Here is a 14710-nt window from a genome sequence, read left to right as displayed (position 1 = left end):
GGCTCTTTTAATTTAAGCATTCAAGAAAATTAAGAATCAAAACATTAAAATAACAGAAACAAAATATAAAAGTAAAATTCTCCATTGTCATAAATTTTTTAAAAGTGTATTTTGTGTCTCCCTCTTAAGTAGGTAATACAGGGTACAACTCAAACGTTTATTGATAAGTCATTAATATTCCTGAGATGGATAAATATTTTGTCAAAAATTCTTGGACAAGTTTTTTGTTTCTGTTGCTTCCTCCCTCTAGACGAAGTTCAACTTTGTGTGTACATCTAATGACTTTTCTTCTTCTTCTTTGTTTTTCTTCTGATTCTGTGTGATTTAGGGATTTATGTTTAAGTGAAAGCTTGAATAGTTATACATACAAGAATAGCTATTCCAAATTTAAGCAGAAGCTTACTGTATTGTGCTTACATGGGCTTATTGCAATAGTTCTACTGTAGCTACTCTAGTGTTAATGATTGTTCTTTGCTTCTGCATTTGGCACTGTATGGTATAAAGCTGAAGTTGTAGAGTCCTAGTTAGTGTATTACGTATTAGTATATGTGCTGTTAGAACCATTTATCTTTTCATTCCTTTGATTTGATATAACCATTACTTTATAAAGAAAGAGGCATTTTAAGAATGTGTAAATGTTGCCATTTTCCACCTTAAGAAAGTTACTGAGAAGACATCCTCAGGATAGTGTACCATCAGTGGGGTGAAATAGATGGCTTGGGAGTCAAAGGTTATACTCAAAACATAGCTCCCTGAATTTTACTATATGAGCTTTTGCTATCTAGTTAGATTGTGTGTGTGTGTGTGTGTGTGCCACAGTATTTTCATCTGTAACATGGGCCTAATCATAGTTCTTACAGAATTGATGGTAAATATATATATATATATAAATGGCCTGCAAAGTGCAAACATCAGTACTGGTGAATAGTAGGTGTTCAATGAACAGACATTTTATTTCAGAGGGTCTAAACTTATTTTGGACAGAGGCACAAAAACTACTATTTTTTAAAATGCTGTAGAAAAGATGACAGTTTTTTTTTTTTTGTATTAGGAGGGGATCAGAGATGGGGTGGGGAAATTTAGGCAGAATGCTAGCGATGCATTAAGAGAAGGTCTTAAAAACTCAAGCTGGGCAGTGGCACATGCCTGTCATTCCAGTAGCTGAAGAGGCTGAGGCAGGAGAATTATGAGTTCAAAGCCAGCCTCAGCAACTTAGGCCGTAAGCAACTCAGTGAGTTGCTGTTTCTAAATAAAATATATAAAAAAGGGCTGGGGATATAGCTCAGGAGAGTTGACATTTGAAAACAAATCAATAGAGAAGCTTTGAGGAAGGAGTGAAGATGACAAATGGGGCCAAAGGAAGAAAATATTAGCTAATATTTTCAACTTAAAAACTGACAGGAAGATTAAGAGACTTAGACACACAAGACTGTGCTTGTAGCAGTCAGGACATAAAACAATAGAAGCTAGGTTAAGAGTTGGAAGGAAAGTTTGGGGCAAAATCCAAAATGAATTGGAAAAGTATTTTTCTCTTGGATTGTAGGAAAAGAAGAAAAACAAAACCAGAATGTTTTCTATCCTCTAATTTAATAATTGGTTTGAAAATAATGTTTTCTGTGGAAAATAAAGGTTTTATTGGGGTGAAAGTATTTTCCACAATTAGGGTAGAAGTATTTCTCAGGATAATATGTTGAAAGGCAAAATTAAATTGGAACATCATCTCTGTGTTTTTTGTGCCTCATAGATATATGAACTTATAGAATTATCCTGTTATTAAAATATTTTTCCCTTTCAAAACAGAGTATGTTGCAAGATGAGAGGAGTCTAGTTTTAAATTTTAAGTCAAATGGTAACATAAGCATGCTTTAATAGTTACTCTTCTGCTATCATTTATACTTTTGAAAATTTTTGCTTTTGGCTTTAACTTATGTTTTTCAGGTTGCTGCTGGAGCCACTGAGATATCAGTTTTTGGTGCTGCATCTGAATCCTTTAGCAAGAAGAATATTAATTGTTCCATTGAAGAAAGTATGGGAAAGTTTGAAGAGGTCGTTAAGTCTGCAAGGCACATGAATATTCCAGTTCGAGGGTACTTATAAAGTCCCACAAATTCTATTTCATTAGCATCTATTATTACAGCTTAGTTATGAACTCTGTAGACATATACATAGGATATCTTATTTGTACCTTATTTAATCAAGGCAGTCTATACAGTCACATATTATTAATGCTATTAATGATTATTAGTGGGTATCTGGCCTATGGAATGTATAATGAAATTAAGATCAGAGGGACTAGCATGTGATTCCAGCACTAACCATTATATCAACTCTCAGCTTTCCAGATTCAACTATCTTTTGATCTCAACTTCATGTGTGTTGATATATTGATAAAAAGTCCTAGCAGTTTTAAGAAGGAAACATCTAATATGGTTTTCAAATATGTTTTTTCAAAAGCATGACTTTCTTTAAGGACAAGTTTATGTATTACTTTAATAGAATAAGTTGGACATAACATCGAGCCTCTGAGCTGCTCTGGGAAGTTGGGAACATCATTTTACCCATTCAACTTCCCCTTAATTGCTGACTTCCTTACTTCCACTGGATAACCCCAAAGCTTATTCATAGTACCATGCAGAGCACTGTTTAAAAATACTTGACAAACTGCATACAGCATACAAACACAAATAGTTCTTCTCTAGTTTTTATTCTATATTTTTTCTATAAATGCAGGTATATACAAGATAGTGGTCTTCTCTCATTGCCTTGCCTTTTTCTTGTAAAAACAGCATTGCTCATGGTCTGAGTTATCAGCTTTTCAATCCAGGAGATTCCAAATATACAAAACAAAAAACAAACAAACAAAATCACCTGGCCTGAGATCTACAAGTCCAATTTTCTCACACAGGAGTTTGGGAATGGGATAGTAAACCTTGTCACCTGAGTTTAAAGATTATGTGGTTGTTCTGCTGAGGTCTCCATTTTGGTGTTTCTAGCATGGAGCCGCGTGCAAATCAGTGACAAGACGGAGTAGTAGAAAACAAATGGAAAAAAGAAGGGGTCTCCTAGTAGCTGTGAGAGCCAGAGACAGAGGGAGAAGAGAGGAACTCCTACCTTGGTTCTTGCTTGCTACCAGGACCAGCAGTTACAAAAAGTATTGCAATTATGCCTATGTGATATAGCACACAAAATAAAGTCTGTGTCACTGAAGAAAGACATTACATAAATGTCTATTGATTTCATAAATATACAAATTTGAAAAACATGTTGTAGTATCATAAATTGACAGGCATGGTATTTGCAAGAGAAGACTGAGTGCCAGAAATTGACTTAGATGTACATTGTATTTCCTTTAGTTGAGGTGAGCAAAGTCCATAGTGTCAGGATGATTGAATAGTAAATGAGAAAGCCAAGTGAATCACCCTTAACCGAGGATATTAGAAAAGGATTGGAAATGAGTCAAGCCCATTTGGAGAATAAGTAGAGTTGGGCTATGCCATAGTGAACTGTTTTGTTGTTTTTTAAACTTTTTCCTCTTTTTGTGGTAAGTCTTCAACATGAGCTTTTTAAGATGTGGAATTATTTTTGTAATTAAAATAGATATATATCATAGGAAAAACTAGCAAAAAAATTTAAAGGCAAGCTAATGTCCTTCCAGATGCATAAAACAATATTTATTTTTAAGGCAAAATTTACATAACCATATATAAAGAAGCACACACTATAAGTTCCTAAATTCAATATGAATAAGTTGTTTTGTGTTGTTTACCTTTAAAAGAAAGGAAACTAAGAAGACCCTATTCTATTTCATATGTCTTTAAAATGTGAAATGTAATCTCTAAAGTAATTTTCATTGGAAAGTTGAAAAAAAGGCAAATCTGTAAGAAGTGTTGTTCTTTAAACAGGAACTCTAGGGATTTTTAATGTTGAAAGATGTACATAAACAAATTGTATGAAGTCAGCTCTTAGGTTTTAGCTCTCTCATAAAAAAATGGTTAATGTAACTGAACTAATTGAAATCCAAAGTCATCTTTAAATTTGTTGATTGACAATTAATATTGCCTCATCAGTAAAGAAACTTTTAACCATACTGTGACTTAAGAACCTGGCAGTCTTTGATAAGGCTACAGATGGATGAGAAATGACTCAGTAAAACCAAAAAAGTAACTTCAGTGGAGACTCTATTGTAGAACACTGCAGAGAAATATGTGTTTTCAAATATGATTTTTTTTAATTAACTTCTGGATTATCTGGAACACTATTCCTTTACGGGAATATACCTTTTAGCATGTGAGTTCATTAGCTATTTGTGCACTTTAAATTATCTTCTCTCTCTCCCACAGATGTTTTTTTGTCTTTTAAGAAAAAAAATTATTTTTATTTTGCAATCTAGACTTTAGGTACTTGCTATTGTCATTCACAAAGCATTGGTATTTATGTCAGGAAAAGAGCCATCTCCACCAGTTAAAACTCAGATGTTTCAGCTCATTTCACATAGCAACAGTTGTTCTATCACATATGTGCTTGATCATCATCCAGAAAATTTATGCCATCAGCTGTCAGATTTAAAGGCTAGAATGCAGTACACACTTTATAAATGTTCACAAAAAACATATAAATTTTTATAAAAAGGTAACTTTCATGTGAACTAACTAGTAGCTTTCATTAGAATTAGGAAGATTTTTGCCCAATTGCTCCTCCCAAACCACAACATCACATATGTGTGCACACATTTTTAGACATATTCAGAACTTCATGTAATCTCTGAGACACTTCTGCTGCATATACATATATATGCATGAAGTGAAATATCTAAATTGTGTACTTAATTCTTTAATACTTAATTCATGTGGCATAGGTTTTAAAAATCTGGGTTATTTATCTAATATTTGTGTAAAGTTAAAAAGGTTATGAAGGTCAAGGAACACAAAAGTTTGTGCTGGATGTAATTGTTTTCTCTCCTCTTATTAATAGCATTTATGGAAAGAAATATTTATTGGTTTTCCAGGATTCTGTTAAATTGAAATGCCTCAGATGTGAAATAATGCCCTATACATCATTTAAAACACTTAGGATTTATTGCTTTTTGTTTCAAATGAATAGTAACTTCTCTTTAATCAAGTCACATGAATTGTATGCTCACTTTCTTTGTGAGGGTATTAATTTAAAGACAAAATTACCACTAGGGTTCCATTAATTTCCTTATTTAAATGCTTATCAATGCACATTAAAAATAAAAAGGTCAGCAGCTCTGTATATCAAAGCATAAACCATGAACACTCTCCTAGAAAGTGGCCTAGATAAGCTATTCTACAAAATGGCCTAGAATAATTTGATTCATGACTGAACTTCTCAAAGTCGGAACCTACTGAAAGCTCAGTGAAGTAAATTTTTCACTTTCCTATGAAACAACAAAATTATTCATCCATTGTTTTAAAAGTTACAAAATGCAATAATATTGATCTGTGACCTGTTGTATTTCTTCTCAAATTTCCAGAAAAGTAAAACTGGAAATAATGAGATAAAAGAATAAAGGCAAAATAATAACTAAGCTAATATGGACAATCCGTAGAGTTCTTTTAGATCCAGAAAACAAAGACATTTGTCAGATAAGATAATGTTTACATGTATGTAACATGTGAATGATACCTATTAATATGTAGGAGGAGGTGAGCTAGAGAACTCATTTTCTCCATCTCTTTATCTACTATCACCCAAAATTAAGTCTGGTTTTAAAGGTTTCCAGAAGAGATCATATCACATATATTAGTGATCCAATTAGTCTTTAGTATAAGACCATCGTTATTAGGAAGTTCTTCCTGAACTTAATGTATTTCCCAGCTTTATATAATTGACAGATTTTTAAATGGCAATCTTCCTAAATGACATGAAGTAAGGACACAGTCCTCCCCATCAAAACAGTTTTCAGTTTGAGACATGACTAATGATTTAACATATATATTCAAAACCTGTAGACTTTTTGTTGAATTAGCCAAACTACCTGGATCATGTTGTGCTGTTTGTACCCTGTCCTTCTCCCTGTCTAAGGCAGGGTGTTATTATGGATTCTGACTCTAACCCTGAGGGTAATAGCATTCTATTGAGTAAGATAATGATGCACCATATTCTGGGCTCTGTTCTTTAAACACATAGTGCCTAGCAGCAAGTATTTCCTATGACTGATACATTCACTGAGTGATTTACTAAAGTGGAATACACTTGCATATGTAGCACCTGCTTCTCATAAGTGGGCAGCTTCTTGCTGTCTAGAGGAGTTTGTTTTTAACTTCTACCATTAAACTGAGGCCTAGGTGTTGGTCTGGAAGAATAATTCAAATCAACATTTACCAAGATGTGTAATTAAATATGAGACATAAAACTAAAAATGAGGCATCTGTTAAACCTATTTTCTTTCACATGTATGGTTTGTTTGAAGGCATATATATATATATATATATATATATATATATATATATATATATATATATTTAGCCCTACATAGTATTCTGACACTGCTGTGTTCTACAATAACACATAGCCAGCAATTGTTACCTTGTGTAAGCTATGTTTGCACAGTCGTGTCTAAATAGCCTTCATTTAGAAATTCTGAGGGAATTTTTAAGTGAAATTTAGAACTTCATTCTAAATGAAAATTAGCAATAAAATTAATAGCAATAAAATCTTATTGTTATTAATGATTTTTTTGTTAGGTCATAACTTCGCATGTCTGGGCAAGAAATGGATTTATAATTTTTATAAATAATTTCAAGAAAATTGTCTCTAATGTATGAAATTAATGTAACAGGTTCTGATTGAATGCCATATGTTCTTATTGCATATAGTTAGTTGCTCATAACAATTTAGAAATATTTTCAACATGCTATTTCTTGCATGTTTTACATGGAATTCATGTAAAAGCAGGTCCCTGATAGTAAATTTAAGAAATAATTATAAAAAGATTCATGTATTATATGAAATAGAAGAATGAATATTCACAGATTTTAATTGGTGAGGCAAAGATTATTTTTCAAATGCAAATTTAAAATAACTGAATTTCTTAAATATATTTATGAAAAATGCTTTTTTTTCCTTTTTTACAAAAGTTTTGAAACTTTACTTGAAATCAGAACATAAAGAATACCTGGAAGAAGTACTCTGAAAAAATACTGGAGCATTATATAAACTTACATTTAATCTTACTTAATTTTCCCATGATAATTCAAATAAAATATACTTAGTATTAAATACTCTTAATTCAAAAATCAAACTCAGAGTTGTACCTTGGGAACTAGCCAGATGGATTTTCCGTGTTACTTAACATGTTTTGTGGTGTTACATTAAAGTAAAATCAGTGGTGGTGGAGGGTAGAATTCATGGTTCAAAAATTTGTGAGTGTCTGAATTGAACAAGGATATACATCTCCTCTAAATGAAGAACTCATTTAAACTCTGCCTAGAGAAGTTGGGGATTGATTACCCAGATTTACTGTTTGTCTGGTGTCTTCTTTTCAGTACCCATCTCATGTGACTAGTCTTCTTCAATTCATACTCTGGGTACATTCATCAATTCTGCAGACAATTTATCTGGAACGTAGATAAATTTTGAGTGGGTTGGCAAAAAAATTATGATGATTTACATTTTAGAACCAGATCATAAAAGCAAAGGTTAGAAGATTAATTTCACATTGCTGCTTTGGTTTTTTGATTCATATTATCCCCAAACAGCCATGATATTAGATTTTATTAAATGAAATAAAATATCTGGAGTCATGGAGACAAATATTTTGGAATGTAGGAGAGCAACTCAGTAAATTTCAAGTCTTTGAGATTAAAGGGGATCATTAAAAATTTGAGAGCTTAGCCAAGAAATGTAGAACTATGAGAAAAAAAAAATATCTTGAGTTGCCATTGTCTTAATTTTCTGATTGCTTTCTATATACAATCATGCCATTTAAAAATAACATTTTCAAATCTCTTTCAGATAGCAAACAATATAATTGAATGCCAGCTTGAACCTGAAGCATGACTCGAGGTGTCTGGCATAGGTCACTAGAAGCCCGTCAAGATCTGTACTTAGGTGTAGCTTGAAATCTGTGGTGCAGGGCCCCATTATGATTGTCCCAAGGGACCTTTTTGTTTTAAAGTCTGAGTCTTACCTTTATTTACATCTGCAACGTACTTAATTTCTCTTAGCTTCTGGTTTGCCATTGATAAAATGAATTTATTATACAGATTATCATATGTGAAGCAAATGTATAGCTCAGCATATTATTAAATGTTTTTATGCAGCAGTTTTACCTAGGATGGACTACTGAAGGAAGTTATGGTATTTTCTTTCAAAGAAAGCTTTAAAGTATTTTAACTTGAATCTAGGCATAATAATAGAATCTCAAAAATTCAAAAATACTGGGAAATAGATTCTATTCTTGTTTTTTTATTTAATATGTTTCTAGTGTATCGTTAAGTTTTAGAGTTTTGCCTTGTTGTTGTGGTTGTTGATTTTGTTTTGTTTTGCCTTGTTTTTGCAGTGCTTGGGATGAACCCAGGGCCATTCTCTTGCCACTGAGCTAGTACAGAGCTACATTCCTTGTACAGAGCTACAAGTCCTTGATTTGTTATTTATGCTCTCAAGGTGATTCTGTGCAGTTAAAATTGAGAACCAATGTCATGGATTGTTAGGGAAGAGAAGTCCAGAAAATGGATTTAGCCACTTTTCAAAGTAGAGCATTATTTTCATAATGATGGTGGCCTTTCTAAAGTCAGAAAAAGGAGTCTAACTTTTCTTTATAGTGCTTTTTCTATAAACATGCAGATAGTAGTAGCTTAGATTTGGGGTAGGCAGAGGGTTTCTGTTGCAATTACAACTATGGTGTTCTAGTGCAAAAGCAGCCATATATACTATGTAAACATAGGCCTTGCTGTGTTCCAGTAAAGTTTTATTTGCAAAAGGGCAGGATTTGGTCCCTGGGCCTTAACATGTCAACCCCTGCTGTAGCGTGCTAAAGTACAGATAAGAAAATGTAGTTGAGGACCATCAAAATAGCTTTGGAGAAAGTACTCCACATGTGAACAAGTCAAATTAGACACTTGCAAGGCCAAAAAAGAGCATATGAAAATAAAATGTAATCTAGTGTGAAGACAAAGATTACCATAGACCTGGAAAGGTCATTGGTGAGAAAAACTGAATGAATGAAAATGCCCTTGTGAGAGTTGGGATTCTGGCAGTGAGTTAGCTACAGTCAAGCAATGAGTAGAGAATAGAGGAGAGGTTTGTCTGTTTTGTTTTGTTTAGGGCATTTATTCTATTTTATTTGTTGTTATTCACATTTTGTGGGAAAACACATAAACGGATGGCTTGGACTATCTGTTTACTTACATCTAGATGTTTTGGGTTCAGGATCAATATACAGCATATGTTTAATATGTTACTTTAATTCTTGTATGTATTCAAACTATCCTTCTTTTTTCCATCCTTAACTATCTTCTCCAATGTTATGTTCAAATAAAAACATTTTCTTTTCACATGTCATAATTAAATTTAGAAAGTTATCTAAACAATCCTAGAGTATAGTAACTAGAAGAGAAAACACATAGATTTCCTATCCAGGACTAACTTTCAAATTTTACTTGAACTTGTTACTCTTTCTCCTTCCTTGTCATCACAGCTGCTTGCCTGGATTCTAGGGCTATTTATTTGTTGATTTATTTATGCATGTAGTCCTGGGGTTGAACCTAGGGCCTTACAGTGCTAGGAAATTACTCTACTACTGAGCTACACTGCTGGCCCGACAGATGTAACTGTAAACATAACTTTTATTAATATTTTAATAACTCAAAATTTAAGTTACATCTTGAAATCAATGTACATGTTCTGAGTCAATAAATATGTCATTGTTTTTGTACTCCAAAGTCTATAATGAGTTTCATTATATATCTTCCAATAAATAGCTGCTTATAAAATCAGAGAAATATAATAGCAGTTTGTGTTTTGCTTTTTCTTGCATCTTTCCTCTGACAACTACTTCCATGGGAGATTATACTTCTGGGGGAAAAATCTTATTTCATAACTACCTTACCTACTAATTTTGAGTGCCCCAAAATAATTTTGAGGCTTGTCAAAGCCCAGCATCATTGGTGTGGTATTCAAGGGACCTGTGTATCTAAAATTTTTCTTATTCTGGCCCAAAGAACTATATCTTCATTTCTCAACAACCCTCTCTCCTTTCTGTGGCTTGGTTCTACTCCTGATGATCAGATACATGATGCGCTATTTTAATAATAGTGTTGCAAAGACTCTGAATTAAGTTTGGGATTGGTGATGAGCTGAATATACCTAAAACAAGCTTTTCCAGAAGCTTTATAATTTAAGATGGAAAGGGACCATTTTATTTGCAAGAAAGGCCTGACTTTTATATAAGAGTGGATTGCTGAAGAAGCTGACATATAGAATATCTTTATTTGTAAACTTTTAAACACATCAGACACTCTTCGTTTGGAATTGTTTAGGGAAGCCCATGAGAGAGAAACAAGATGAACTCTGAGGCTGTGCCCAGTTCCAAGAGTTTTGGGATGACAGATGAGTGCATCAAAATGAGGTCAGAACATCTAGGTGGAAGTGCAGAGAAATTCAGTTAGTCTTTTACATGCTGGCTATCGATATGTCTGAAAACTTAGCTATTTAACAACTGGATATATGCAATTATTTAAATTAAAGTGTTTAACTAGTATTTTCTGCTCTGAACATTAACATGTTATTATATTACCAACAGGTTCACAAGATAAAGATCTGTTACTTTATCACCATCTGCCATCAAATAACATGCATCAAATTATAGTTATTAGAAAGATAAAAATGTGGACTAATTGAAAATTCTCCAAAATTATTTGTTTGGTTTAATGATAAAATAATAATAAAGGAAGATAGTAAAGTGAAATTTCATGGTGTATTTTAGTTGTTTCATTTTCATAAAATGGAAATTACCTACTTAACCTGCCATATATATATATATATATATATATATATATATATATTCATATTGCTTTTTATTTTAAATTTAGGTATGTGTCTTGTGCCTTGGGCTGCCCATACGAGGGAAGTATTACACCGCAAAAAGTCACAGAAGTAAGCTACATCTCCAGCCTTTTTGGTTAATGGTAAAATAATGCATGTTTCTTAAAAGTAGACTTAAAAAATTTTTAAAAAACGATTTATTGGTTCTATACAGCAAAGACTACAGAGGGCTGTAGAATGGACACTGTCACTGAAGACAGGGTTGCTCACTTAATTGTTTTAACACTGAAGATCTACCAGTTGGCTATGTTTCAAGGTTAAATGACAGTTGAGTCTTGTGATTTGAGTGCTTTAAGGTAGAAGAATACAAACTTCCATTTCATTTTTATATGGCTTTAAAATAGTGACTGTTCCCCTTTCCCTTAGAATGTTGGGGCAGGTTTGTATCCACACATTTAAACTTGGCCTTGGTTGCTTCTCCTTCATAGTTTGGTGTCAGATCTGAATGTACACTGCTTCAGGGTTTTGTTCATTTGTGATCCTGTAGATCTTTCTGTTGTGATTAAGTTTCTGTTTTTCCAGAGCAATTTTACAGCAACAGATTACAGTCATTAAATATCTGCTTATTGAAGTTTTTTATTTTCTAGTTCTTCCTTTATTTTTATAAATGCAATGCCCTTATTGCCCTCATTGAGAATTATATTAGGGTATCTCAGATTATCATTTGTAAACGAAGCATATTAACACAATCTGCTGCTATGGTTTTAAGGTTTAATAAACTTAATAATGTGGCACTAAAGCAGTGAAGATGGCATTATTACAAAATCCAAATTTAGACAGGACAAACTCCATCAACTGAAGCCACTCCTCTTTCATGTCCTCATTCAAACTTTTGAAACTTGCTGCAGATTTTTCAAATAAGATCTATCACATCTGGTTTTTATAGTTCCAATATCTCTCCTTTGTGTTGGGAGACAATGTTTAGAGATGTTGGATTTAATTGTGATTTAAGGTAAATTCATTAGTTTCATTAAACGCCTATAGATTTTGATGGCATATAGTGAATTGAAGTTTGAACTTAGGATTTTATGTTAAGGTCGGGCAATTTGATAGTATGGAGGTTAGTATATGTTAGCTTCTTTGGGGGGTAGCTCAAATGCAGGCAGATATTAACAAGAGAATAGACAGGAGTACTTGGGGGTAGTTAAGGGCTTAGGCGGACTATAGACCGACTCGTAGTATTGATCTATTTGCATTTAGTAAATTATACGTAATCGGGGTGATCATGCTTAAGAGGAAAGATGGGGAAAAGGTAAGGAAGCAAACCAAGAAAGAGAGAGGGAGAGAAGAAAGAAAGAGAAAAGAATAGAAAAGAAAAAGAAATGATAAAAAAATAATAAAAAACAGTAAAATAAAAATTACAATTAAAAAAATAATTAAAAAAAATAAAATTTAAAAATTTTAAAAAAAGGCACTGTTAGGCTTCTATTTTCTTCGCTTCCAGTAGGTGGTGCTGTGCCTTCCGGGCCAAGATTTTGCCCTCTGGCTGTAGGAAACAATCCATGTGAGGCCGCTCCCTCCTCCCCCACCTGGTGTCTCTCCAAACCTGTTAGCTTAGGTTTATTCCTGGTCTCTAGTCTCCTTGCTTCTCCTGCCAGCCAGGCCTTCCCCAGTGTGATACCTCTCCGCAGTTCAAGCTACACTCTGGGCCTGCAGTTTCCTGGATGTGGAGCGAGGCTATTGGGAACCGGCTCCCTATTGCTTTGATTCCCTCCGATAGCCACTCCTCCGAGAGCTGGCGAGACAGGTTTCGTTTTCACCGCTGGTGGGAGGGGGGCGTTGGAGGCCAGGTGCATTTACCTTTCCCCATGCCTCTATTCACGCTCACTCTGATAATCACGCCCAGGGAAGGCCTGGGAGAGATTTTATGTGATTTCCCCGCTGTATGTGAGAAGGGCTAAATGTCACACACCTGTTCTATCGCTGAACTTCCTGCGATCTGTCGGAAACTGGCGATGGTGACATCAGCTCTCCAAGATGGTGGCCGCTGGCTTACTCGGTGGGTTGTCCGTTGTGGTTGACAGATCTGGATCGTTTCTCTCCCCCATCTCAAACCCAGAACTCAGGCTGGAGCACCGTGAGGGCACAGTTGGCAGGACCCCACAGAATCCGCAGCGCCGTTTCTCTGTGTTGCTGGCACGCCGTATCTCCGCGCACTCTCTGGCTGCGGGCTGGACCGCCGATCAATCAGCCTGAATCTCCGGGCACATGGTTCACTCGCGATTGAGCCCCAGTAATTGATCCTCGGGTAATGGAAATCCTTCCTCAAGGTTTCGGTGCACCCCAATTTTGCTGGAGATTCCTAACAAGATAGCTTTTGGCCGTTCTAACTCGTTATTCACCTGCGCAGTGACACGGTACATGGGGGTGATGCACTCTATTCGTCGCCATCTTCCCACTCAAAACAAATTTATAGGAGAAAACAGAAACACAGCAGTCAAACAGAGTTGGAAAGTAACGTGAGCACCATGAAAAACAAGGGAAAAAAGGATTACAAACAATGCAGGACAACTTATATTTACAGGAGAACCTAGAGGCATCAGAAAAATGGACAGAGAAAGAACTCAAGGCATACCTGACTCAGATGGAATGGAATCTTAGAGAAACCATTAGACAGCAAGTCCAAACAATGAAAGAATACTTTGAAAACGAATTACATAAGCAAATTCAAATGGCAAAGAATGAACTCTACCAGGAGATAGAGATTTAAAAAAAAAATCAAACAGTAATCCTAGAAATTCAGGAAACCATAAACCAAATTAAAAACTCAAACGAGAATATTACAAATAGACTAGATCAAATAGAAGTGAGAACATCAGATAATGAATCCAAAGTTTATCGACTTGAAAAGAATATAGTCAACACAGAAAGGATGCTAAGAAATCACGAGCAATCCATCCAAGAGGTATGGGATGACATAAAAAAACCAAACTTGAGAGTCATTGGGATAGAAGAAGGTATAGAGGTTCAAACCAAAGGAATGAACAATCTATTGAATGAAATAATCTTAGAAAACTTCCCAGACATGAAAGATGGAATGGATTGCCAAATCCTGGAAGCCTACAGGACCCCAAACATACAAAACCGTAATAGACCAACTCCAAGGCACATAATTATGAAGATATCCAACATACAGAACAAGGAGAGAATATTAAAAGCTACGAGAGAAAGGAGGCAGATTACATTCAGGGGTAAACCAATTAGGTTAACGACTGATTTTTCATCACAGATTTGAAAGCGAGAAGATCCTGGAACAATGTATTTCAAACACTGAAAAATAATGGATTCCAACCAAGAATACTGTATCCAGCAAAATTAAGCTTCATATTTGACAAAGAAATTAAAATATTTCATGATAAACAAAAGTTAAAAGAATTTGCAGCCAGAAAACCAGCACTGCAAGGCATTTTGAGCAAAACACTACAAGAAGAGGAACTGAAAAACAGCACTCAAAACTTAACAGTGGGAGGTATCTCAGTAAAGGGGGGGAAAAATAACCAAAGAGGAAAAACTAGCCATATTAAAATGAATAAATAAATGAGCATGACTGGAAGTACAAACCATATATCAATAGTAACCCTAAACATTAATGGCTTAAATTCACCAATCAAGAGACATAGGCTAGTAACCTGGATTAAAAAAA

General features: G+C 34.4%; 1 protein-coding gene across 1 annotated transcript in view; it reads left to right on the top strand.

Annotated features, from left to right (window-relative positions):
- Nucleotides 1–14710, top strand: part of Hmgcll1 (3-hydroxymethyl-3-methylglutaryl-CoA lyase like 1) — a 133623-nt gene that overhangs the window by 54839 nt on the left and 64074 nt on the right. Inside the window, exons 5-6 of the mRNA XM_048805735.1 lie at nucleotides 1939–2087; nucleotides 11055–11118. Of these exons, the coding sequence (XP_048661692.1) occupies nucleotides 1939–2087; nucleotides 11055–11118 (213 nt within the window). The remainder of the gene's footprint in view (nucleotides 1–1938; nucleotides 2088–11054; nucleotides 11119–14710) is intronic.

Source organism: Marmota marmota, unplaced genomic scaffold (assembly GCF_001458135.2).
Source record: "Marmota marmota marmota unplaced genomic scaffold, marMar, whole genome shotgun sequence".
In the NCBI taxonomy this organism is placed as follows: Eukaryota; Metazoa; Chordata; class Mammalia; order Rodentia; family Sciuridae; genus Marmota; species Marmota marmota.
This window is presented reverse-complemented; position numbering and strand designations above follow the sequence as displayed.